The sequence below is a fragment of the Lutra lutra genome, chromosome 14 (genome assembly GCF_902655055.1).
Source record: "Lutra lutra chromosome 14, mLutLut1.2, whole genome shotgun sequence".
NCBI lineage: Eukaryota > Metazoa > Chordata > Mammalia > Carnivora > Mustelidae > Lutra > Lutra lutra.
This window is the reverse complement of record NC_062291.1, coordinates 58,152,529-58,178,955: the sequence shown is the minus strand read 5'-3', so window position 1 is coordinate 58,178,955 and position 26,427 is coordinate 58,152,529. Positions and strand designations below refer to the sequence as shown.

Below are 26,427 nucleotides of genomic sequence, written 5' to 3'. Positions count from 1 at the left end.
GCAAGTTCCTGAGACTAAAATCGAGAAGCTCCCTGTCAGGGGCACACTACCAAAAGCAGAGACATTTGTTAAAACCCAGGTCTGTGACTCTACAGTTCCACCGTGACCCTCCGCTTCACATACTTTACCGCATAAGTCTGTTATAAACTTAAATGAGATACTACAGCAGAAGCTTCTAGCTCAGTGCCCAGCCCATAGTAACCCTCAACAGAAGGGTTCTCAGATGCTCTGTGATCCCAGAGTACCCCGGGCAACTCTAGCTTGCTCTCCTCATGCTGCTTTGAAGTTGGCTGGTGCCTTTCTATGCCTTCAGTAGACAAGCGGGGACTGTGTCTCTCTTTGGTTTGTGTCCCCGCTCCTGGCAGATACTCAGTGAGGGTTGCATGAATTAGCAAGCAAAGGGCCACCCTGGCCACCGAGCAGCTTGGATTGAAAATTCCCAGTGTGGGGCCGGCTCCCTTCCACCCAAAGCGGCCTGGAGGTCCCAAGCCTGGTGGGGACAAAGCCCAGCCCCGCCCGCTCACCGTGAGGCAGGGTGATGCTGGCTCCGTCCAGGATGGCCTGGGCCAACTCATGGTCGTTGGCCTCGGCTGCATAGGCGGCGGCCTTGAGGGCATCCCAGATCTCCTTGCGGCCCTCGAAGGCGGGTGCCGTGTCCCAGAACTCATCCCGTTTGCTCCGCAGCTGCCCGTCGGTCATGGGGTAGTCGCTCTTCCACTTCAGCCGCTCCTTCTTCAGGGGCTCATTGCGCCCTGCGCCGGACGGAAGGGACAGGCTGAGCACCTCTGAGGCCAGGCTGCACCTGCAGTCTCTCCCGCCCCTGCCCTGCCAGCACCCTCCCACCCCTCACCTCCCCAGCAGTGGCTCCCAAGTATTCTTCGGGCCTCAAGACCCTTTCCAGCAGCATCAGGGGATTAGTCTGGAAACTCCATACACCCAACCGGGAGACGTAAACAGTTTTTGTCAGCAGAGCATGTATGGCCTCCTTCTTTAATTATAAAGGAGTACACGCTCCGTATCCTTAAAGACCGGGCAAGAATGTCCATGTGGGAGAATAAGGGCGGCCGTTGGTGGGGCGGGCCGGGCACTTCAAACCCGCTGCTCATCTTGTCCACAAAGCCCGGCAGATGGGCCGGCTGTGACCATGAGAGCCTGTCATGTGCCTGAGGCCACACGAGTACAGATTTCACACAAGACTTTGAGTGCTGAGGCCACCCTCTCACTGCTGTCTGTGCCATGCTGCCACTGGGGAAGAAATGACTCCAGAATCCCACTATTCAGAAATAACCACCGCTGACAGCTGAACATATTTCCTTTTCCCCATTTCTCTCAATATAGTTGAGTTCATATCATGTTTTTTTAAAAGACTTATTTATTTGGGGGCGCCTGGGTGGCTCAGTTGGTTAAGCGTCTGCCTTTAGCTCAGGTCATGATCCCAGTGGCCTGGGATGGAGCCCCACATCGGGCTCCCTGCTCAGCGGGAAGCCTGCTTCTCCCTCTCCCACTCCACCTGCCTGTGTTCCCTCTCTTGCTGTGTCTGTCAAATAAATAAATAAATAAATAAAATAATAAAATCTTAAAAAAAAAAACCAGACTTTTATTTGAGAGAGAGAGGTCAGAGAGTGAGTGCGCGTGCCTGAGGAGGGGTGGGAGGTTGAGGGGGAAAGAGGGAGAGAGACTCCCAGGCAGACACCGTGCTGAGCTCGAAGCCCAAAACAGGGCTCCTCTCAGGATCCTGAGATGAGGACCTAGGCCAGAATCATGGGTTCGATGCCTCACTGACTGAACCACTCAGGTGCCCCAGTGGAGCTGATACTGTTACATTTATTTATTTTTTTTAGTCCTTGTTACAGAAAGGACTTCACATTTTTTTCATGCCAATATACAACTTTATTTTACACTTATATTATGTCAATGTACATTCCCATGATGAACAATGATTATTTTTGTACCTACCATGTAGTTACAGAACACGTTTTTTGAAAAAAACCATAACCAACCGACCAAAACATCCCTGCAGCATCTGAAGCGGAAAACAATTCTGTTACATGTCATTTTTCTTGTTACCTGGCCCCAAGTGACTTCCAAGACAAGTGGAGACTGAGGGCAGAAGCATCTCTCAAAGGCTCCGGGAGGCTCAGACCTCTCAGAGCCGAAGGCAGAATAATCCACAGGAGGAAGGTTTAAAGCCGGTGGCTCCCACTCAGATTCCAATCCTCTGGGCAAGGGGCCGGACCCAAGCTGGGTTCTGCCAACCAGCCGCCTGGTCTGGCTGGCGCAGGAGAGGAGGCTCCTCAGGGAAACACAACGACACCCACCGCCTACCCACTGTGTGGAAGAACCCCCAGCGAGCCCTGTATTTCTGTATATGACCCAACCCTCCCTACTTCAGCTTTGCAACAGCCTAAGGCACTAGGTGTTTATAGCTTTTTCACAGATGCTGGGACAGGCAGAGAGATCAAATGACTTGCCCAAGGTCACACAGTAAGTGACAGCGTGAGGATTCCACATCAGCTCAGACTGAATCCACAGACAGCCCTCCTGCAGGTCTGAGTGAGAAGGCCAGAAAACTCTCAAAGCCAGACATCTAATTTGAAGAGCTGCCAGGTTAGCAGAAAGAAATGCAAATCCTCTTTGTGGGAAAACAACTTTAAACCAGGCCTCAAAGAATTCCCAGGATAAAGTTCCAAGGAAAATAAAGGATAAGATCATAGTTTTTGGTTTTTCCTTTTTTTTTTTTTTTTTTAAATCACGACATACAAGGAAACAAGGCAATAGAAGCCAGAGCCAGCAAAAACAGCAGACGGAAGGATCAGACGGACAAAGATTTCAGATAGCGGATTTATCGGACCAGATTATGAAATACCAAGTTTAAGAAATAAGTGAGTCCTGGGGCGCCTGGGTGGCTCAGTCATTAAGCATCTGCCTTCAGCTCAGGTCATGATCCCAGGGTTCCGGGATCGAGTCCTGCATCGGGCTCCCTGATCGGTGGGAAGCCTGCTTCTCCCTGTCCCACTCCCACCCCCGCCCCGCTTGTGTTCCCTCTTTCGCTGTCTCTCTTTCCCTCTGTCAAATAAATAAATAAAACCTTAAAAAAAGAAAAAGAAATAAGCAAGTCTTAACGATATGAACAGGGAAAAAGAGATTATAGAGAATGACCAAGCAGAGGTTAAAAGAACCATATGGGACTTCTAGAAATGAAAAACATAATAACTGACATTTAAAGGGTCTGAAGTTTTAAGTCAGAATCTCCAGAAGATACAACAGGAAGAATGAGGATGAAACAATATTCAAAGAGATCATAGAAATGTCCATTTTCTAAACTGTCCTATAAATTTAATACAATTCCATTAAGATTCCTAACTAGGAAGCTTCCCCCTGCCCCTACCAGGAACCTGAGAAGCTGATTCTAAAGCTTATGCGGAAGGACAAAGCCACTCCTAGAGTAGAATGAGGTGGGAGAATCTGCACTACCATTACCTACACAAACTATAAAGCTATGGTGAGTGTGGTACTGGAACAGGGAAAGACAAATGGGCCAATGGGACAGAACAGAGAGCCCAGAAATAGACCAAGCATATACGGAAATGTAATTAAAATGAGAAGGAACATTGCAGATGGTGTGTGTAGAAGATGGATGTGAGATATATATATATGTATGTCTCTGCCCCTGGTTTCTGGTAATGTTTGGTCTCTGACCTGGTTCCTGATACACAGCTCCTAAAACCCTTATAATTTCCTGAGTGATAGGAATGTCTGATACAGAGCTCCTAAATCCGTTGGAATTTCCTGGGTGATACAAGTGTCTTTTGTTCTAATGAAGTGGCTCTTGGTGGGCTCTATGCTAAGCTTGGAACTTTTAGCCCTCTCCCCCATTCTCTGGTGAGGGGAGAGGGGATGTAAATTAAGTTAATAGCTGGTCACAGCTATGTGATGAAGCCTCCGCAAAAATCCGAAAAGTATGGGTTTAGAGAGCTTCCAGGTTGGTAAACATATCCATGTGTCGGAAGGGTGGTGCACCCCAAGTCCAGGATGAAAGCTTTTGTGCTCAGGACACTTCCAGACCTCCCCCCATGTATCTCTGCATCTGGCTATTCATTTGTATCCTTTAATAAATAAATCAGCGGTAATTAAATCAGCGGTAGTAAGTAAACTGTTTTCCTGGGCTCTATTGAGCTGCTTTACCAAACTATTGAACCCAAGGAGAGGGTCATGGGAACCTCTGATTCGAAGCCAACTCGGACAGAAGTTGTGGGTAATCTGGGGACCCACTCACTACTTGAAACTGGAACCTGGGGGCAGTCTTGGTGGGTGAGCCCTTAACATGTAGGGGCCTGCACTCACTCCAGGTACTGTCAGAATTGAACAGGATTGTAGGATACCAGTTGGTGTCCAGAGAAAATTGGAGAATTGCTTGGTGTGGGAAAAACACCCATCCAACTGGCACCATAAGTATTCTGTGTGATCAGTAAATAAGAAACACAGGAGATTTTTCTTAATGGACTACTAATACATGGTGTTAGGGCTATAGTTTCTCCTATAAGGAAAACATGTAACAGAATCCCTACCTCACACCAGCCACAAACATCAAAACGAGATCAACTGATCAATCAAGGGCTTAAAAGTGTGGAAGTAAGGATATGTTGGAGAGACAGATTATAGTTTTGTCCAAATGTTTTTTGTGAAAGTTTGTGTTTTTGCATGGATCAAAAAAATAGCTCTGCTTCATGATTTCTCTGGTCCTTCAGCAAGAAATCCGATCTACCGGGGTTCACAGACATGCAGTGACACCCTCAAGGACCTCTGGGTGATATCTCCACTCGGTGACCTGATCATCTTTTTAACTTCTTGAGCTGATTTCTATAGTTTTCCTGTCTCCTTCCTCTTGCCCACATGTCACTTCTTACTGGTCCCAGTCTACCTGTGGCTCCTATGGGCAGAGGTCAGGCTCCCTAACGGGCTTGTAACCCGCTGGGGATTGAGAAAGCTGGTCAGTACTTTCGAAATCGAGAGCATCCGGATTTAAGAAAGAGGCTTCCTTCTGCAGCCAATTAAGCCAACTGTGCTCTTTGTCTATGGGGGCCCAGTGTGGCATGGCTGCAAACAGTAGGCTCCTCGGTAGTGTATGTAGCCTGTTGATTGTACGGGTTGCCCTAAGGGACCTTGGAGACAGCCCTTTTGGTGGATGCTGGGGTCTGACCTCATGGCTATCTCCAATTTAGGCTGCAGACAGGTATGCGGGGTGCCTTTGGAAAGCCCCAGGGCACAGTAGCCAGGGTCCACATTGGCCAAGTCATCATGTCCATCCATACCAAGCTGCAGAACAAGGAGCATGTGATTGAGGCCCTACGCAGGGCCAAGTTCAAGTTCCCTGGCCGCCAGAAGATCCACATCTCCAAGAAGTGGGGCTTTACTAAGTTCAATGCAGATGAATTTGAAGACATGGTGGCTGAAAAGCGGCTTATCCCAGATGGCTGTGGGGTCAAATACATCCCTAACCGTGGTCCCTTGGACAAATGGAGGGCTCTGCACTCATGAGAACCTTGGCACTATCCCTTCCCGTCATATTCATGCCCACCAATAAATCCAACTTCCTGTCAAAAAAAAAAAAAAGAAAGGCTTCCTGAAGAAGAAAGAGACTAGGCTTCAGGATATCTGGATATCTGCTGTTTCTGCTCCAGATCCCCCCAACCCCCAACCCATCAGATGGGGTCTGGCTCAGTTCCTGACCACTGAGGATACCTGACGTATAACCAGGTACACATGGCTCTCACTGTCTCCGTAAGATAAAAATAGCCCCATCACCTGAAGGGTGCTTTGCTCACATACCTGGCTTTCAGAGTCCCCTCCCCTGCATGTGCACCGCAGAATGCTTTCCAACTATCAGAGACCCACCCACAGATGGGACACAATGCAAGTGTGCATCTTTAAGTATGAACAGCATCTGCAGTCACCCAGGATACAATGGTGTAAAAATTCCTTTTCCTGTATGCTGGTCCTCTCAGATGGCAAACACTAGAAAATATTAGAATGGAGTGGGGGGTGGTGGCGGGAACAGGGAAGGCGGAAGTAAGGAAAAGGCTACAGGAGCCAATAGTTGCCTTTGCAGACGTCATGGCACCTCGCAGCCAGCAGGGGGCAGCCGCAGCACCTCCGGGCCAGGTGCGGGCTCCCTCGAGCAGTGAGTCAAAAACGGCTGAAAGATACCCAGCAAAATTCTCCCCGCCCAGGACAAGCCTGTGTTAACAGACATGCCAAAATATCTGGATCCCTACACTCTGACGCGAATAATTTAGGCAAAGGTACAGACGAAAACCGAAAAGGAAGGTTTTAATCCAAACATAAAAGGAAATTGATGAATATTTTAAATTTCAGTTACTTAAAAAAAAAAACAAAAAACACGATGTTTTATAGTTAGTTGAGTCAAAAACACTGGGCAGTAGAAAGGGTGTGAACACTCTCATATGTTACACAAATTGGTACAAACTTCCGGGAGGGCATTCGGTATGGTACCAAAAAACCCAAAAATGTGCATCCTTTTGGCTCAGACATTTGGTTTCTAAGAATGTATGTGAAGAAAATAATCGCAAGTATATGGCGAGGGTTCATCTATGAAGCTGTTTAACTCGACACGGTTTTAAACAGGGAAAGCCAGAAACAAACTAAATGTACGCCAGCAGGAGAAAGGCTAAATAAAATCTGTGCGTCCGTGGCAGCCTCTGTAAGCTGACTAATGTGGAGAAACGGCCCCAAAACAGTGAAAAAAGGTTACAGAACAGCAAGTGCTCTGTGCTCCAGCTTCTGTTTCTAAAAAAGTATGTGAAATTACATATATTAAAAAGAATGGAAGGATTTACACTAAAATGGTAACAGTGGTTATAGCCGATTGGCAGTTACTGGCAAAAAAAAAAAAAAAAAACAAAAAAACACTTTTTTTTGGCTTTTATTTTCCAAGTTTTCTACAACAGGCATTTATGACTTCAGCAAGAAGAATAATACAACAGGAGTTGTTAACAAAGAAAAAGGGTACATAAAGTTCAGTTCTAGACAGCAGCCACAGGAAAGCAGGGAAGAGTTTGGGGAGCTGAGTGAGGGGCTTTGTGGGGGCTGGTGAGCCACAAAGCCCAAGGGTCACAGCCTCTGGGATTTCAGTTGCTGGCAGCCCTGGGCAGCTCTGCAGTCACTGCTGGTTTCTGCAGCAGGAGCATCTAGTAGCTTCTACTTACGTCTCTACCTGTCCTAAATATGCTCTAGGTCAAAAAGTAAAACAAATGGTCCTTATCCTTAAGGAAGTTGACAGAAGATAGACTTAAAACACAACAAGAGGGGCGCCTGGGTGGCTCAGTCGTTAAGCACCTGCCTTCAGCTCAGGTCATGATCCCAGGGTCCTGGGATCAAGCCCCATGTTGGGCTCCCTGCTTGGCAGAAAGCCTGCTTCTCCCTCTCCCATTCCCCCTGCTTGTGTTCCCTTTCTCATTGTGTCACTCTCTGTCAAATAAATAAATAAAAATCTTTAAAAACAAACAAACAAACAAACACCACAAGAAATCATTCTGTAGTCAAGGTCCACACTTGTCTGGGGAAGTACAAAAGGCCCATGAAAACAGGAGGTTTCTGTGATTACGGTGGACGGGAAACAGCAAGAGAGATCTGTGAGCGGAGAATGTAGGTTTCTGAGTACAGCGGCAAAGCTGGAGTCTCAAAGGGTTGTCCAACGTACCACCTGTGCTAGGATCTCCTGAGCTGCTGGTTAGAAAGGCAGACGCCAGCGCCCACCCACTCCAGCGGACCCACTGAACCAGAATCACAAGGGACAGGCTGGGCTATGTACTTGATTCTGAAAGAAGAACTCCACTTGTAAACACAGCCGACAGATATGGAATGGCTCCTCCACACCTTAACATAGGTGAGTTCAATGGCTCCCCTCCGAAGTTGCTGTTGACAGCTGACCTGGAGAGGAAAGAGGGAGAAGAGCAGGAGGGCACAGTGTCTGGGTTGGGGGAGGAGAACGGTGGTGGACGCTATGGTTTGGTCTCATAATGAAAGGTGTCTGGCGATCCCACCCGCAAGGGAGGGCACTATAATGAGTGGGAGAGAACAGCAGAAGTCCTTTGCAATTTACTTGAAGCTAGTGTGCCTCTCTGAGTCCGTGCATGTGTGCACACTACTACCACCTGCCTCCCCTGCTTAATTCAGAATGACGATGCCCAAGAGGTGATTCTCAAGAACCTACAGAAGGACAACCGGCCCTGACTGCATTCCGCTGAACACCCCATGGCCTCATAGCATGCTGGCCTGGTGCAGGTTTTCAGCAAGTGTCTACCGAGTTAAAGTTGGAGCTGATGAACGCCCAGTGAACGGGGTGGGGAATCTGCTGAAGGAATCACCGCTGAGAGCAGCTGTGGGCAGGCGGGGCAGGCAGGGGAAAGGTCTGCATGAGAGAGAAGCTGGGCAGTCCCTTTGCCTCTTGATATCATACCTCAAGAGGTCCTTATTGCGGCTTTGGGGACTGGTACAACTGAGTCACTGGGAAGTGACACCAAGTCTGAGGCCAGCCAAGGGAACCAGAGATTTCCCAGGACAGTCGGTCCACCCAAGCCAGGAGACGGCCCTATTTATACCTTCGACAGTCCCCAAGCTCTCTTTCCACACTCGGTTACCAAGCTCCATCCCCAGGCCCCTACTCCAGGGATAGAGCCAACAGTGTCCTCCTCTGAGTACTGATTATGTGACAAGTCTGGGCTTGCTCCAGCTGGTGTGAGAGATGAGGCTCTGGGCAGAAGAAGGAGGCAGGGACAAGGGCCTCCCTGTCCTAACATCTGGGGCTGCAAGGGCCCTTCGGTCAGGCTGCAGACTTGATGACCTCCTCTTCCCCTCCCACCCTGGTAGTCACAGCTGGGACGAAGGGAGCTGGTGAGATGGGGTCAAGTATGGCATCTGGTGGAGGGACAGCAGGTCAGAAAGAACATTGGGCTCCAAAAGAAGGATCAGCCCCGCTGGGGAAGGGAGTAGGCAGGGGAAGGGGGGCCCAGGTAATCCCTTCAGGAAGCGTGGTATTTTTAGTTAGACTTAGCCCAGGATGACCCTCCGAGCCAGTAACCTTCCAAGGGAAAGTGCTAGCCCAGCTCTGCTAGCTGGGGCCTCCCCAGCACGGGCCCTTCCTCCCCATTCATTCCCTCAGGCCCTGCTCCAGGGTTCAGGGAGGGAAGAGGGTGGAGCCAGTTGCTAAGTGACAGGCCAGGCTTCCTAAACTGTATTGCCACTCGGGTCATGCAGGTCCCAGGTGGTCCCGGCAGGAATGAAGGAACCAAGGCTCCTCTGGGAGCCCTGTACCGGGCTCTGTGGTGACGCCGGGCCCTGCAGTTCTCTGTGATGATCCTGTCTGGTCCCCCCCCTGCCCCGCCCAACTGGGACCACCTCCAGTTCATCCCTGGAGTCCTGGGGCAGGCCCGGGGTCTGGCGTGCAGCCGGCCTCAAGAACTGTTTGCCCAGTGAGCAAGCAGGCGGTTTAGGAAAAGCTGGGGGAGGGGGAGCTGGAGAGCGGAGAGGCAGGATCTGAGATGGGGGAGCAGATGGAGCAGTCTGGAAGAAATTCCCGTAGGCAAGAGAGTTAGTTAGGAAGAAAGGGGGTGGCAGACGGGGGAGTCCAGGAGGGAACAAACCAGTTCCTGAGGTGCAGAGAGAGGAAACCGTTGGAGGAAGAAGGGCTGGATGTCAGAAACCATGACCAGTGAGGGCCTGGAACCTTCCTGGCAACTGGAGAGACGAAAGTGCGGCCAAGAAAAATAAACCTGCCTGGAGGCCCCCTGCTTGGGCAGTGGGTGTGGACAAGGGGGGCACACATAACCGCAGGGAACGTACATGTTTGCACACAAAGGACACATTTACTGGGGTGAGCTTAGGGGGAGCAGGACCCTCATCTACACTGCCTTGTGCCTCCAGCCCAGGGCTCCCCATTGCATGTGGCCAGGCAGGGTGAAAGGTAGCCTCCCAGGGCCAGGCACTGACCAACTCTTCCCCTGCCCCAACCATCCCTCCCCCAACCCCATCCCGTTCCATTCCCTCCTGAGAAACTCCTGGGTTGTCTGATCTCAACTACAAACAGAACTCCCAAACCCTCAGGGTCTACCCTGGGATCTAACATGCCACCCAACCAACAGTTCCTTTTCTGAGGCTGGCTGGGATTCACAAGTACAGTTAAACATTTGAGTATTTGGGAAATCACTGTACTTCTCCTTGTTTTAGATTCATATGAATTTGAAACAACGACGACCATTCCCCACCCCCCACCACGCTCCCAGCCAGTTCCCTTCCTGTAGTGAATATATTCCCACCTTCATCACGTACTGATGCCTGTTTCTGGTGCACCAGAGTCCTGGCCTGAACGTGAATGGTTCCACTGCTACCAGCTCTAGGAGCAGCCCTGATTGCATGTGTTTTCTGGAAACCCAGTTCATAGAGAATTATGAGGTAAGAGACACACTCACAAACCTTCTCTCTACAATGCGGCTACTCACTTACATCCGGGCTTCAGATATGGGGCTGGGGTGTTGCTTCAGCCACTGGCTGCCTGTGCGAGCACAGGAGGACAACCTCACTATTCTAACCTCAGCGTTCCCATCTGGAAAGAGGACGTAACCTCCATCTCGCGGGATTGCTGTAAGGATCACAGACACCACTCCGTCCCATGCTTAAAAGGCAGGACTGTTGTAATTAGCAACCACGCCAAGTCAATAATGCTTATTACCACTATGCAATTAAGAGAATGAAAGGTTACTATCCTTTCCCCCCCATCAAGCTGCTGTGATTTTGAAAACTTGGAAAACTCTTGCTGTCTGTCGTAAACTCCTGGTCTCTCCCTCACGGTGCAGGAAGATGGGGGATGGTTAAATGAGGTCACGTCTGACAGGAACAGAGAGTGCGCTCCATGTATACCTGTTTCCCTGGGCGGCTGCAGAGCCAAGGGTCAGCACTTTCCTTGGGGCAGGAGAGGGAGGATAGTGGCTAATAAATAAAACCAAAACTCTCCAGAGGTTGCTAGAAAGGTCTCCGGTATTCTGGCCAGGTCCCCTGGCAACCTTGGGACCCCAGGGAAGAGAGACAGGTCAACTCTGCCGCTGTGCTTTCCACAGGCCTGCTGGCAAGGAGGGTCCACACGGGCTTGGCAGCCAGATGCCTGGAGGCCAAATGGCACAGCCCAACTTCTGACACTGGAAACTCGCTCTCACTGGGTGTCAGGTGCTCAGACGTGTGCTGCTCCATCAGGACAGGTGCCCCAGAGTGTGGCAGAATCCTGAAGCCAGGAGTGACTTTAAAGTCAGTCAGCCTAGCCCCTTCGTTTTATAGACCAAGAAACAGGCTCTGAGAGGTGAGGTGAACAGTTGCACGCCGCACAGCTCTTGCCCCGTGTGTGTGTGTGTGTTGTGTGTGTGTACACACGTGTGCATGCATGTGTGTGCACACAGTGGGAGTGGGAAGCAAATTCTGCCTATCAAACCACTCCATTGCCAGTGGAAGCAGAGTTATAACTAGACTACTGAAATGTCAGAAGTTTGAGAGTGACCAATACACCAGTGGGAGAGCAGAAAGCAGAACACACGTTGGGGCAGGTGTGGAGGAGTTAGGAGTCTGCCCGGCCCTCTATTTCCCACTAGAGATAAATGGAATCTCAGGGCTGGGCCCTCCCGGGACACGGTGGCCTAACTGTGCACCCAGGTCTCTAGGAACACAGCTAATTTTGCATGGCTGGTTGGGGGCTCAGTAATGGAGACCCCCCAACTCCTATCCCACACAACACCCCTGCCGGTGGCAATTCAGCCTGTGTGCACTTCTAGAGACGAGGCGGTCACGGTACCAAGAGGAAACCTGTTGCATCGTGAGACATGGCGAATGGTGAGAAAGTTAATGATCTTACAGTCACCCTTCACCGAGCACTAGCTATGTAGCAGGCAGAAGAGAGAAACACAGAGGTTGAAGGTCCAGAGTTTGGAGTCAGACAGACCTGGGTTTGAACATCAGCTCCATCATAAATGAGCACAGTGACTCTGGGTAAATGACTTCAGCTTTCTAGTCTCCTCTCCTCAGAAGTAGGGAGCGGAGACATCCTCCTTCTCGGGGAGATTGGGAGGATTAAAGATACCTGCGTACATATTAAATTAACTAATAGAGTCAAGAAGATTATATGTAATAAATCCACTACTGAACACTTCTGCTGTGGTCACCCTAGCACCCGGGCCCACCAGGTTCTTGTCTCCTCACCTGAAGACACACACACACATGCCAGCACCACACCTGCCACAGAGCAGACACTTACTATGGTCACTGAAATTGTTTTTGCCATTATTATTATTAATGCTATTCTTTTGACCCCAAATCCATTGGCTCTGTTCTCTGGAACAACACAGAACAAGTCACAACCTCCTTCACGGGGCTGGTAGTTTTCTCCTCCCCGGACTGAAGATCCCTTTTTCGTCTTCTGTGGTTTCTCTCTCTGTGGGTTCTCTGCCATCCCGTTCACCATCCCCTCAACCAACCTAACCTACTGGCCTGAGTGAGGTCTGCCCAGTGCCAAGGCCCTCTGGGGTCCTGCTTTCCTTGATCTGAGCAGCGACCCCTCTGCTTCCACAGCAAACACAGTAACAAGTTCGCCCAGGACTGTTGAGGCTGGAGCTAGAAAAGACGCCCCCCTCCCATCCTCCCCCTGGTTGTGGCTCTACATTCTCTCAATCCCAGTGTTCTCCCACAGTCCAGCTTACCTGAGGGAGCTGGGCCTAAATTACTGTCTTTTAGGTCTGTGTCTTAAGTGGGGTGAACCTGGAGTCAGAAGACCGGGGTCCTTCTCTATCATGATCCATGCTGTGTGACCCAGGACATGGCACTTAACCTCTCCGAGCACACCTGCCAAATTCAAATGCCTCTCCTCTTAGCGCCTTAGAGAGCCACTGAGATGCTCGGGCCAGTTTCTGTGCAAAGTGCTATGGTCAAGTGTGACACACACACAGATGCCCGACATCCCTGAGATCTGGAAGCCCATCTTTTTAAGGCTCACTCACTTCTTCATGTGGCTCAGCTCAAGACCTGCAACCCCACAGCGCTCTGTTTGTGGATCAACAGAGGACTCGTCTGAGCACGTTCACTCTCCCAAGCCCGGCTCAGGCCTTGCATGCAGCTGTGCCTGACTCACTCTTCCCCCTTCCTCCCCTACAGCCCGTGAATCACCAGCCCTGTCAGGCCAGTGTCCTCCCTGGTTTCCTTCCCGAGCGAGCACTGCCTGGTCACGACCTCTATCCCTCAGGATGCAGAAGGCCAGCCCTCTTCCCACCAGGCCCCACGGGCTCCTCTCCCCTGACCCCGTGGCACGTGAGCATCCCACAGCACCTCTGAGTCACACGCCGCCTCCCGTGCACGTTCCCCATGCACAGCGCTGCCCCTGAAAATCGACTGTCGTTGCTGGAGGGCAGGCTCTCGAGGGCAATGCAGCAGGTATATGGAAAACACGGGTGCCTGGGTCACTGATTTGACTGTGCTGGGGCGTGGCTTGAGCATCAGGGGGGTTTTAGCGCTCTCCCAGTGATTCTGATATATGGCCGGGGCTGAAAAGCACTGATCTGGAACCAGGTTGCCCAGCCTGGCTGGCTGCTCCGATTGTTTAATTAGGCCTCTGAGAGGCCCTGGCAGGAGGGTGCTCAGGGAGAACCCCAGGCCTGCCTGAGGCCGACCATCTGGACAGTCCTTTCAAGGCTTGGAGCCAGACTGGTAATAAGGCAAAAAGTGGATAGCTTAGGGGACCCTGTGCCTGGGGAAACCCGGCTTCACTGTCCAGAGGATATGGCCTAAGCCCTTGCACGCAGAAGGGACAGGGAAAGCCAAAACAAGAGGCTTGGGACCCAGACAGCTTGGACTAGCTATCTCACTCTCCTTATTAACAAGGAGGCCCTCCCCTCCTGACTCTACTCAGCCGGAAGCCTGGTCTCTCATGCCTGCATAGCCAGCACCCAGACACCTCTTCTGTAGACATAGGACTCTTTCCCCGGGGCTGAGCCACAGACTTCTGGATAGAAAATGTGCAGCTCCAAGGCAAGGGAGACAGTGGGAGAGCAGAGGTAGGGAGGTCCTATTTCCTAAGAAGATCTCCCACCCCCTCCCCAGCTGCTCTGGGCAAGAAGAAAGGAAAAATCTGACTCATCAGTGCTGTGTGACTCACAGGCCGACAAAACTTACTTGCCAGACTGGCAGGGAGGAGAGCCTGCTGCTCTCACCACAACCAGGGGCCATGGGCAGGTAAAGCCCTTCCCTCCATCCCTGCTCACCACCAGCTCCAGGCCTGGGTGGCTGGCCTGGCAGGAGTGCCTTGCTCAGCTTGGTGCCCCAACAGCCACACCCTCCCGTGGTTGGTTTAGTGGCTTACTACCCCAAGGGGCAGGGCTGAGAAAAGTAGAGAACTCAGGTTTGGAACATCTCTGTGTCCCAAACAAAGTGACTTTGTTTTGTTTTTGTTTTTTAAGATTTTATTTCTTTATTTAACAGAGAGAAAGAGAGAGCACAAGTAGGGGGAGCAGCAGGCAGAGGGAAAGGGAGAAGTAGGCTCCCTGCTGAGCACGGAGCCTGATCAAGCACAGGGCTTGATCCCAGCACCCCAGGATCATGGCCTGAGCTGAAGGCAGATACATAATGTCTAAGCCACGCAGGTACCCTGAGAGGTAACTTTGGAATCAGAAGACCTGGTTCTGACTCTTAACTCTATGCCCTCATAGATGGGAGCCTCTTGACCTCAGTTTCCACATCCATAAAATGGAAGCAACAAGTCTTGAAGGACTATGGAGGATTAAACAAGACATTATCTATAACCTCCTAGTACTGTGTGAGGCCAAAGTAGGAGCTCAAAAGTGGCCATGACTATTAATAGGTGTTAAGCACCAGATTTAGGATTAGAAAAAGATTTTTTTTTTCACATCCTTTCACTTAATCTTTACAACAACCTTGTATCGCAAACATTACTACTCTCATATCCAGAAGAGACACTGAGTTTCAGGGACCCTGGGGCCATGGCAAGGATCCAGAGAGTGGTTTCAGATCCTCGTTCCCGGCCCAGTGCTTGTCTCAGACCCCATTCCATGTGCCGTCTCCCCTGGGCGCAACACACACACACACAGCTGGCAGGCACAGAGGTGGCTCTGCCTCTGGCCCAGGTGGGAGGGCCTAGCTGGCGACACTCCTGACCAGTTCTGCATCCAGAATGGCATTGCTGCCAGTCCTGCTGCGCCTCCCACCCAGCCTGGCTTGACTTGAGCCCACGTGTTACATCCGGAAATTCACTCACTGCCGCCTGTGTGCGTGTCCGCCTCCACCCCAGGCTGTGAGCTCCTCGAGGCAGCACCTGGTCCTGCCAGTGTTGGCACCCGAATGCCCGGCCCCTAGCCTAGAGCTGGAGAAGCAGTGCAGTCGGGCTGCCAAAAGCCTCGGATTCCAGACCTGAGATGCGAGGCCACTTATTCACAGGAGGACTCGGGCATGTTATTTACCTCTGAGAACCTCAGTCTTCTCCTCTGAAAAATGGGGATAATAACAGTCACTGCCTTACAGTTACGATGAGAACTATGGTAATAACTATGGTAATAAGCAGTTACAACTATGGTAATAACAATCCTGGCTAATATTTATTAAATTCTTATGCCAGACACTGTTTCTAAGCTCCTCCAAGAATCAAATCGCCTAGCCTGAAGGTCACACAGCTAGGCTGGTTCCGAAGCCCCCACAAGCTACCACCTCTCCTGAATGTCAAGGGCCTGGTATGTCCTAAGTGCTCAGAACTTAGAAGCTAACCTAGCGGATGCTCAGGAAGCATTTCTAAGATGAATCAATGAATGAACCGCTTTTGGTCTAATTTCATTTCCATGAGTCCTAATCTGTACACAGACTGAGTTATTTGAAGTTCTGTAAAGTATAAAGAACAAATTTAAGAAGAAGAAGAACAACAACAACAACAAAGCAGCAAGGTTTCCTCACCCCTCTACAGGAGGGTAACAGTATCCAGATTGCTGGAGCAAGAGTCAGTGATCCCAACCCTGGAAGTTCCATGCCCCTCCCCTTTCCTCAGAGAAGGTTCCAGATGGGTGGCCCTAGGCCCCTCAGGAGAAGAGGGGGAGAAAATGGGCAACGGCGCTGGCTGTGTCTGGCCTTCTGGGGTGCCGATGGGGGGTGGCTGTGTGGAAGGGCCTTGGAGCCGTCCAGGTACCTCACCCACAGCTGTCAATGTTGGCAATGCCCGAGAGGCACTGGCCCGGGGGGCAGGGGGCTCACAGTGGCTGAGAAGCCTCTAGGAGCTGGCCCTGGTGTCTGTATGGGGAGCAGCGAGAGGCAGGGCCCCCACATCCTCCCACACAGCACTACCCTCCATCCAGGCCACAAGGACAGGCCCCCAAACTAGACAAGGAGAGGATCTCCTCAGCCAGCTGCAGGGAAGCTCTTTCTTAAGCAGCAAAACTCCTGTTTCAAAGAAAATAGGGAATGGCTTTCAGAGAAGCCCACTTACCACGTGAGGCCAGTAAAGTGGGTCTGTTGTGGGGGGTAGGGGTAACGCCCACGTGCCCTCCCCTCCCGGCACCTCCCTGCCAGCTCCACCACACCCCAGGCTCCCAGCTGCATTGCCCCCCAGGCCTCTCAGGGACAGGTGCCCTTCACCTCCAGGGCAGCTCTCTCCATGCGGCTAGGAAGATTGCGTACCTCAGCCCCTTGACCTGGGACAGCCCCTCACCTGGGAAACCTGTCTATGAAACGAGCAGACTGGACTAAGGGATTCAGGATGCCTTCTAGCCCTCGGACTCAATTCAGATCTGCCCTGTGGAAAGGCCCGTGTGGGGCTCCTGAGGGGCACGAAGACAGCTAAGGCAAGACTCCTGCCCTCCAGAACCTCACAGCCCCTGCAGAGGACTGCAAGGCAAACCACACGTGAGATAAAGTAAGCACGCGAGCACGCAGACACACATGCACGTGTACACATGAGAGACCTACAGGATTCTTTGTACAAAATGCTGCCAGAGTTGGAGGGGAGACTCTGACAAACCCATGGGGAACCCATGGGAACCGCTCGGTCTCTCCCAGTCATGTACCAGTGCGAGGCACGGTGGACACGCAGACGAGCCTTGGCAAGTCCCTGACCAGACAGGCTCAAATGTGGCACAGCGGTCCAGTTTGGTTTTGTGACACATTATGTTTGTGCTCACTATTTTGAAAACACTTGAATGTGTCATTTAGGAAACCCTTGTAACCTGTCAATCTGTGGCACATTAAAAAAAATAAACATGCATAATAAATAAGTGATAAATGCAAATTCTGTTCAAAGAACCCCCCACCCACACCCAGCGCCAAGCAGGGAAACTGCTGCACGCTGGAGCAGAGGTATGTGGAAAGCATATTGGGAGCCGACATCCCAACCGACACCCCAACCGACGGGGCCTCTTGTGTACCTGCCAAAGGGGTGGGTGGCTTCCAGCTCTGACCATGTGCGACAAGGACTCTGGAAATAAGCAGGCTCTAGCTGGCTGAGGGCAGGCCTGGGGCAAGCCTCACCCTCACTGCCGCATTTCTGACTTCCCACCTCCACCCCCAACCCCCCCGCAGACAGTGAACTGCCCCACTTTGGACTCTGCTGCTGCTAGAGGAGGCGCTTCCCAGCTCCGGGCCTCAGTTTCCCTCTGGGATAATGGCGGTGGCAGGGGACGTGAAGCGTCCCGGATGGAGGGTCCAGATTCAAGAGGACCAGCAGACGCGGAGCCTCCAGGCTGTCTGTGGAGTCTTCAGCCCCGGTTCTCTCTCTCCCGCCCCTGATGCTGATGGGGTTGGCCCGGAAGCAGCCCTCCCTGGCCCGCACCCAAACACACAGAACCCTGCCACCCCACCCCCAAGGTAACCCAATTCTTCCCGGTCAAATGACAGCGGGAGGTGGGAGGGAGGGAGCCCAAGGTGGGAAGGACAACGATGACTGGCTCACGGGGTGGTGAGGCCCAGACAAAAGGGTCACGGCCCAGATCCATTTCAACACAATTCCTGAGCACCCACTGTGTTCAAGATCCTGCTCCAAATTCAAGGAAGCTGAGGAAATGAGGAGGACACTGTAATTACCTCAAACACGTCTCGAGGTTTAAACAGCATCTCCTCAGAGAGGCCCTCCCTGATAATCTAATGGAAGTGGGCTCCCCTATGCCCCATCACAGCCTCCTCTCTCCTCAGTGGTGTCTATCCCGATTCTGCCACGGTTTGTCTACTCATCGCCCTGTCTCCCCGGTATTAGTCAGCTGCTCAAAGGCAGCGCCCTTGTCTCTCCCCCCACAGTGGCATGCAGCGCCTCACACACAGTAGGTCCCTCTGTTAGGTGAGTGAAGGAATGCATGAACGGATGAAGGACTGGACCACCAGACATGCAGGGAGGGACAGAAACCACGACTCAGAAGTCTGTGGGGACGCAGAGGAGGGAACGGGCATATCTCTAAGGCTCCATGGAGGAGATCTAACAAACACCGTGAGCGTGGCTTGCAAAGAGGGTGAGGAAAGAGGAGTCCCAGGTGGAATCAGAGAAGCCTCACAGATCTGGAGCCGTGGGGTAGCAAGACGGGCTGAGGCCCAGGGAATCCCCTGGACCCTGATGGGAGCCCCGCTCTCCGCCCCACCGCCCCTCTGAGCCATCATTGGTGTCCACTCTTGATTGACAAAGCCAGGACTCCATAAATGTCTGACAGCTCTGTGGTGTGGTAAGCAGGGGTCACTTCTAAAGTAAACGCAGTCTGTGGCACCCATCGGACTACCTGCCTTCTTCTTTTTTAGTTTCCTTCTCCCCTGGCTGGCTTTGGTTCTGAACATCTGTGCCACCACTAGGTGCCATCCCCCACTAGGGGACTGGAGAGCAACTCCTGACCTCGTCATGACAGAGACGTTTTATTATCCCTCCGCCCCATCCAGAGTCTCAAAAGAACTTCTAACGACATTTAGATTATATATATATTTTAAAAGGAAAGGCTAAGACATATCTGTCAATTGAAAAGACTGGTCAGTGTATAAAAACCAGAGGTCCATAGCGAGCTGACAGAATGCCAGAGAAGGTATTCTGCTCAACCTGGAAGGTGATGATGTCTCTGTGACTTGGTTTCTCAAGGCCAAGGGATGCGGCAAGAGCAAAGGTAAGAAATACGGCCAGAGGGAGGAAGAACGAGTGGGAAAACCCAGAGTTCCCCAATCTGTAGATCCAGGTGAGATTTCCTACTGTACAGTCCTCCTCCCCGCAAGGGAACAGTGGTGGAGGAGGGGGCAGCACCATCCTTGCCAACTGAGGCTTTCCATACAGTGTTTTAAATGCTGACTTGGTGGCAGTGGTGGGGAAGGGGGTAGCTGTCAAGGAGGACTAGGAGCTTAACACCACTTCTGCTCTGGGCAGAAGTCTAGGTCTAGAAAACCTGCCAGGGGTCAGATGGTGGCCCTTAGACCTAGAGGCTGTGTGCTTCCCAGGAAAACCTGCAGCTGGAAATGAGCCCAAATTTATACAGACAGGATTAGCATCTGCAAAGGGAAAGTCTGGGGGAATGTACACGGGTCTTTCCACTGGAGGGGTGGGGTGATGGGTGTTTTACTTGCAAGGGTATGTACCTGTGTGTCCAGCATTCTCGCCGAGCACCCCTGCCATAGACCTCTTTGCAGTGTTTTTGCCACAAACATTTCCACGACGTAACTAACCGGTTGTAAGGCCATTCGGCCATACAAGATTAAATAATGAAAAATAAAAGAGGGGCATTAAAAAAGACATAATGAAACATGAAAAAATTAATAAAATTGCCATCAGGCAATTTTGCTGTAAAAGATAAAGTCATGAAAATTTTAAAAAGGGACATTCATTAAAAAGGACATCACAGAACACAAAAAACGAGTAAGAAAATTAAAAAGACTATACTGTGAAATACAAAATATTTTCATACATTCAAAATGTGTGTAGAGAGGCGCCTGGGGGGCTCACTCCATTAAGCGTCTGCCTTCAGCTCAGGTCATGATCCCAGGGCCGTGGGATCCAGCCCAGCACCGGGCTCGATGCTCAACGGGGAGCCTGCTTCTCCCTCTCCCTTTGCCTGCCGCTCTGCCTATTGTGCTCTTTATCTCTCTATCAAAAAAATAAAATCTTTTTTTAAAAAAAGGTGTGTAGATTCATGGCAATACTATGCAAATAATTGATTTCATATTATGGATTATACCTAATCACTTGTCTTCAAAGTCTTTTGTTCATAGTATTATGCTTTTTTAAAAAAAAACTGAAGTTGGGCGCCTGGGTGGCTCAGTGGGTTAAAGCCTCTGCCTTCAGCTCAGGTCATGATCCCAGAGTCCTGGGATCGAACCCCGCATCGGGCTCTCTGCTCAGCGGGGAGCCTGCTTCCCCCCCCCCTCTCTCTGCCTGCCTCTCTCTCTCTCTCTCTCTCTCTGTTAAATAAAATAAATAAAATCTTAAAAAAAAAATAAAACTGAAGTTTCTTCCGTCATTAAGAGAGGTATCAAGGTCCAAATACAGTTGACCCTTGAACAACATGGGTTTGAATTGCACAGGTCCACTCATACGCTGGGTGTGTGTGTGTGTGGTGCAGTACTGTAAATGGATTTTCTCTTTCTTATGATTTTCTTTTTTTAAGGTTTTTTTTTTTAACAAAGATTTTATTTATTTGAGAGAGAGAGAGACAGAGAGAGAGCAGGAGCTGGGCGGAGAGGCAGAGGAAGAGGGAGAGGCAGACTTCCCACTGAGCAGGGAGCCTGATGTGGGGCTTGATCCCAGGACCCCAAGATCATGACCAGAGCCAAAGGCAGACGCTTAACTAACTGAGCCACCCAGGCGTCCGTAAGTTCTTATTTTAATTCCAGTTAGTTAACACAGAGTGTGACATAGTTTCAGGTGTGCAATATAATGATTCAACACTTCCACATATCACACTGTGCTCTTCCTTACGACTTTCTTAACGTTGTCTTTTCTCTAACTTATTTTATGGCAAGAACACAGTATATAATACATATAATAGAGAAAATGTGTTAATCGACTATGTTTTCAGTAAAGCTTCTGGTGAACAGCAGTTATAATCAGTAGTTTTTTGGGGGGTCAAGAGTTATGTGTGGATTACTGACTATGCAGGGGGTCAGCACCCCAAACCCCCACGTTGTTCCAGGGTCAACTGTACTAGGGTGCATATTTATAACAGAGCTTTGTATTGTGTTGTGAAAGCCTTCCACACCATTGTTTGTTCTTGGCAGACTGTCCCACATGTGCTGATAGATGTTCCTAAGTTCTACAGGAAATGTGGAAGAAACGCAAAGGCTGTAACGCTAACACATTTGTAACCGAGCTTGGGTCACTGTAACCGCTGTGCTCCCATTTCCTGGGTTGGCTGGTGTGCAGTCTGGCTCTACACTCTGGTCCACACTTCCAGTGAGTTTATCACTGAACCATCTTGCAGGTCTGTATACGGAGCTGTCATCATCCACTATTTTAAGACCCACTATTTAAGACCCCACATCATCTACTCGTCACCACATAGGCCACTAGGAGGGCCAGCTGAGGTTTACATGATATAAAAATGAGACTTTTATCAATGGAGAAATGAAACCAAACTGACAACTAGCTTCAACAGATTAACTCTGCTGAAGGCAGCTGATTCATCAATGAAGAAAGGAGACTGTCAACCTGTTATTTTATTTTTTTATGGCAAAACTGCCTTACAGTCAATTAATTACATGAGAATGTTTGCTCTGAAAAATGCTGAAAACAAAGAGGTCTATGGCAAAACTATCTAGAACCATGTATCTGTGCATGTACTGACTTAAAAAAAAATTGTGTGTGTGCATGTGTGTGTGTTCCTTGAATGTGGTTTGGTGGAAAACTTTATGAACCTTATGGGGAAAGGCAATAAAAAATCCTTGTCATGATAAGGCTGAGCCAGGACTGGGGATGCCTTCTACCCATAAGGCACCTCTAGAGAAAGACTCTAGCCATCCTGGATCCAGTAAAGCTCCCAGGTAAGCCACTCTGAAGGGGGTGTACTGCAAATAGGCTGTAAGGGCAGGGCTGGGCCTTACCCATCTCAGGAGCCCCAGGGCTCTAGCCAGTGCCTGATACACAACAGGTGTGCAATAAAGGCTGCGACACCGACCAGGGAATGGATTACATGGGGGAATGGATCACACGTGGGGTGACCAGAGCTCAGGTGTCCTAGGAAGAGGTGAGGGTGAGAATGGAAAAGGGAGGCAATGGAAGGAACCTGCCAGGCAGAAAACAGCAGACTTCCTCATGGAGCCGGCCTCAGACCCTTGTCTCAGGAAGGCAAGCAGCTGGGTGGCCCGGAAAGGTTGCAGCTGGCCCTGCCTGCAGGGTTTACCAGAGAAGAAGGCTGCAGGCCTGCCCGCTCCGGGACAGCTGAGCCACGGCCCAGCCCGTACCACCTGCCCTCCCTGAGACCAGTCTGACCAGGGCTTAAGATCTGTGTCAAGCAGGAGCTGAGTCAGGCTTGGGGAGGGAGAAGGGGACTGGCAGGGGGCAGGGAAGACAGGTCAGGCCTCATTCTCTCAGGTGTGCTCCACCAGAGAGGCCAGGCAGAAGCAGCCTCCTCATCCTCCACCCCTCCTCCCAGGGCTTGAGAGAAAAGCAAGTTCCCACGGCGCCAAAACCCAGAAGAAGGCAAGGCCCTGGGAAGGCTCCCTTGCAGACAGGAGACAGCTGATAAATGTGTTAGGAGGAGACCACCTGCTTCACCCCAAACTCCCCATCCCCGCCCCTGCCATGGATCCAGGCAGCCAGGCTGGGGCTAGGGTGGGGCAGCAGGGTGATCTGTTTTCAGCATAGCCACCAAGCAGACAGGGAGGGAGGCCCTGCTGCTGGAAAAGGCGTCCTTTCCGTTTCAACTCAGCCGGAGGTTAAGAACTGCTGAGGGTGGCAGCACAGCCGGGGATGTGAGTGAGCATCTCGTCGCCGTGGCGACCCAGGGCAGCATCAGGCGGGAGCCAGCCCCAAGGCCAGGAGCAGAGGCCTCCCTGCTCTAGCACTGGCCTTGACCTTTCCAGCTGGGAAAGCTGATGCAAAACAGTCTACTGTCTTCCCTGGACCCGACCATGGCCCATGTAGACTGCAAAGATGCACACGATGCTGTCCCATCCTTGGGAGGACCCAGGACATGCCCAGAAAGAAGAGGAGCAAGTCAGAAAGTGATGAAGGCCACAAGAGGAACGAACAAGGACTCATGGGGCTTTAAAGGAGAAAGAACTCACCTTGACGGGGAACATAAAGAGGGAAAAAGACTCATAAAAGCTTCTGGGGAAAAGATAGCATTAGACAAAAGGCAAACACATATCCTCCTGTGGACAACTCCGGCCCCACAAACGGAGAGCACCTTGGTTTGGGGTGCTCCCTCAGGCTACCGCTTTCCCTGACCTGGTCAGTCCCCTGCTACCTTGCTCCCCAACCCTCAGTGTCCCACTTGGCTGTCCCATCCCACCTCCTGCCTGCCATCGCTGACAACCCAGCCACCACTGTCACAATGCCCCTTCTGGCCTTGTCCCCACCTCAGCTCAGCTTTTCTGTCCTGGACCCATCTGGATACTACTTTGTGGTGGCAAATCCTCACCAAAATCCCATCACATTCCCCACCTGGGGGCCTGGAAACCATAAGGCAGTCTACTTCACACCTAGGAATAGTCCACAGTGGTTTCCAAGGTCCCCAGAAACCAGCTTCTTGGAACACCAGAATGCTGGGTGTGCAGAAAGGGCCAAAAAGGGTCAGGTTCTGGACCTGGTGCCAAATCAGCCCCAGGAGCCAGCTGAAGGCTGTGGCCCAGAGAGTGGCCCCAGGACCCACAGCATCGCACAGTCAAGGCTCCCTATCCAACTGCCCTTCTTGTCATTTTTTATGTGGTTTAAAAGGTGACAGGTGCTAAGTGGGGAGAAAAATACATAATAGAAACATAAAAAGAGGGGCACCTGGGTGGCTCAGTTGTTAAGCGTCTGCTTTCAGCTCGGGTCATGATCCCAGGGTCCTGGGATCGAGCCCCGCATCAGGCTCCCTGCTCAGCGGGAAGCCTGCTTCTCCCTCTCCCACTCCCCCTGCTTCTCCCTCTCCCACTCCCCCTGCTTGTGCTCCCTCTCTAGCTCTGTCTCTCTGTCTGTCAAATAAATAGATAAAATCTTAAAAGAAAAAAGAAAAAGAAACATAAAAGAAAAATTTAAGTCTCCCAAAACCCAGCTATAACATGTCAGGAGATTTTCGTTATTTTTCTCAATGCACAAACACACTGCTGGGACCACAGAGGGTATACAATCCACACCGCCACCATTAGTGTGTCCCTAATCCTATTTTTATTTTCATCAGATGCCAGCTGCCATTCCAGTGGTTTGCAACCCTTTCCGCTCATCAGATTTACCTGTGGAAGTTCCATGAAAATGCAGATGCCCAGGTTCCACCCCTGGAGATCAACTCAGGAAACAGAGGAAATCCAGAACAAACAAGACACTTCAAAACACTCCACTGACATGTAGAAACATTCAACAGAGGCGCCTGGGGGGCTCAGTTGTTAGGCTCAGTTGTTAAGCATCTACCTTTGGCTCAGGTCATAATCCCAAGGTCCTAGGATTGAGCCCCACATCGGGGGGGGGGGGTCCCCACTCAGCGGGAAGCCTGCTTCTCCCTCTCCCACTCCCCCTGCTTGTGTTCCCTCTGTCTCTCTCTGTGTCTCTCTCTGTCAAATAAACAAAATCTTAAAAAAAAAAAAAAGATCAATAAATATTCATTGAGCACTCACTATTTGCTGGGCACTGTACAGGATACATTTCTTTCTAACAGAAGGCTGCATCATTCATTCACTCATTCATTCATTCATTCAAGAAACATGAGTGGAGCTTCTCCTATGCACAGACCCCAACATGGGGAACAAGGAAACAAAGTCAATGAGACAGGTCTCAAAGTAAGAGCTACTAAGAGAGAGATGTAAGGAGATAAGAGAAACCAATGCACAAATGTAAGGGCCACACTCTACAGAGGCTCATGGGGACACAGGAGATGGGTCTCACCCAGCAGGTAAGACCTGTGGCAGGTCCTAAAGTCTGCTCTGAATTGAAAGCATGAGCAGGGGTGAGCCAGGTGGAGGAAACAATATTAGCAAGACATCAGAGGTAGGCAGGGTCTGGAAACCATGAACAGTGCCGGTAGAATGCACCATGCAAGGTGGGAAGTGGGCAGGTCACGGAGGGCCATTAGGCCAGTGAGACAGTGTGGATATTAGCCCCTGAGAGATGGCAGGCCCGTGAAAATGTGGAGCAGAAGTTGTGACAGCTCTTTCTGGAACATGTGCATAGGGTGGGTCTCAGGGGTCTAGACTGGAGGCAGGAGGACCACTCTGCTACGTTAGCAGAGGGGAGAAAATAAGGATCTGCACTTGGGCTTTGTTGAGTGTCTCTTATGTAGCAGGCAGTTTTAGCGGGGATGGAGAGGAGAGGGGCGGATTTGAGAGGTACTTGAGTTATACACATTTAGATTATTTCTATTTTTTCACACTAGGATGAAATTCTGCATACATACAGCTTTGCACACACTTGACTCATTTCCCTATGACGAAGTCCTCGTGGTAGAATTTCTAGGTCAAAGGTAGGGATATTTTTAAGGTTCTTGGTGTCTATTGCCAAATTGCTTTCCAGAAAGACCATAACAATTTTCACTTCCTCCAGCAGTGCACAATAGTGCTTGTTAGACCCTCTCTGGCCCCCAAAAAGAAAGGCAGCAGTCAGTTCTCATGCACCCCATTGCTAAGGACTAAATCTTCTGCATGGCCCAAACAAAATGACTATGTCCAGGAACAGGCTTTAAGACTGCACAAACAGGGCATCAGACTGATGGTTAGGTTGCTCTGGAGCTGGGCTAGGCCGGGCAAGTGGCACGCTCTCCCTGCTCCAACCTAACTTTCTGCTGTTGCCACTAACTTTCTCAGCACGTTATTCCCCTGCTCAAGAACTTTCCATTGTTCCTCACTGCCTACAAAATAAAAGTCAATCTCCTTAGTGTGGAAATCAAGGTTTCCAAAATTGGATCCACAGTACACGTTTTTGTGTATTGATTTATTCATTCAACAAATGCCTGAGTACCTATTTACCAGGCACTCTCCGAAAAGTCCTTGCCCTCATGGAGCTTACACTCCAGTGGGAGAGACAAACGATGCACAGGTCAGTAAAGATATATCACGTGCTTCTTTATTTATTTGAGAGAGTGCAAGCGAGCAAGTGCTCTCAAGTGGGGAAAGGGCAGAGGGAAAGAAAGAGTCCTGAAGCAGACCTGCTGAGCATGGAGCCCACCCTGGGACTTGATCCCAGGACCCAAGACCATGATCTGAGTCGAAATCAAGAGCCTCTCCTCCACTGACTGAGCCACCCAC

At 50.7% G+C, this 26,427-nt stretch overlaps 2 protein-coding genes, 1 long non-coding RNA gene and 1 other non-coding gene across 4 annotated transcripts in view; 3 read left to right on the top strand and 1 right to left on the bottom strand.

The window, feature by feature from the left end:
• UBTD1 (ubiquitin domain containing 1) overlaps nt 1-26,427 on the bottom strand; it is a 53,404-nt gene that overhangs the window by 1,928 nt on the left and 25,049 nt on the right. Inside the window, exon 2 of the mRNA XM_047703297.1 lies at nt 525-752. Within this exon, the coding sequence (XP_047559253.1) occupies nt 525-752 (228 nt within the window). The remainder of the gene's footprint in view (nt 1-524; nt 753-26,427) is intronic.
• On the top strand, nt 5,042-5,175 carry LOC125085365 (small nucleolar RNA SNORA70). Its single transcript, XR_007122891.1, has one exon. It is a non-coding gene; the product is annotated as a small nucleolar RNA SNORA70 (small nucleolar RNA).
• Nucleotides 5,190-5,613, top strand: LOC125085112 (60S ribosomal protein L10-like). The gene has a single exon (XM_047703301.1). It carries the CDS (start codon nt 5,236-5,238, stop codon nt 5,536-5,538), a length of 303 nt encoding a protein of 100 aa, XP_047559257.1. The 5' UTR covers nt 5,190-5,235; the 3' UTR covers nt 5,539-5,613.
• LOC125085113 (uncharacterized) lies at nt 8,687-24,677 on the top strand. Its single transcript, XR_007122778.1, has 3 exons — nt 8,687-8,913; nt 10,372-10,470; nt 24,375-24,677. It is a non-coding gene; the product is annotated as an uncharacterized LOC125085113 (long non-coding RNA).

What these genes read in the sequence shown, in the direction of transcription:
- LOC125085112 (XM_047703301.1), top strand. Translation starts at nt 5,236, where the DNA reads ATGCGGGGTGCCTTTGGAAAGCCCCAGGGCACAGTAGCCAGGGTCCAC.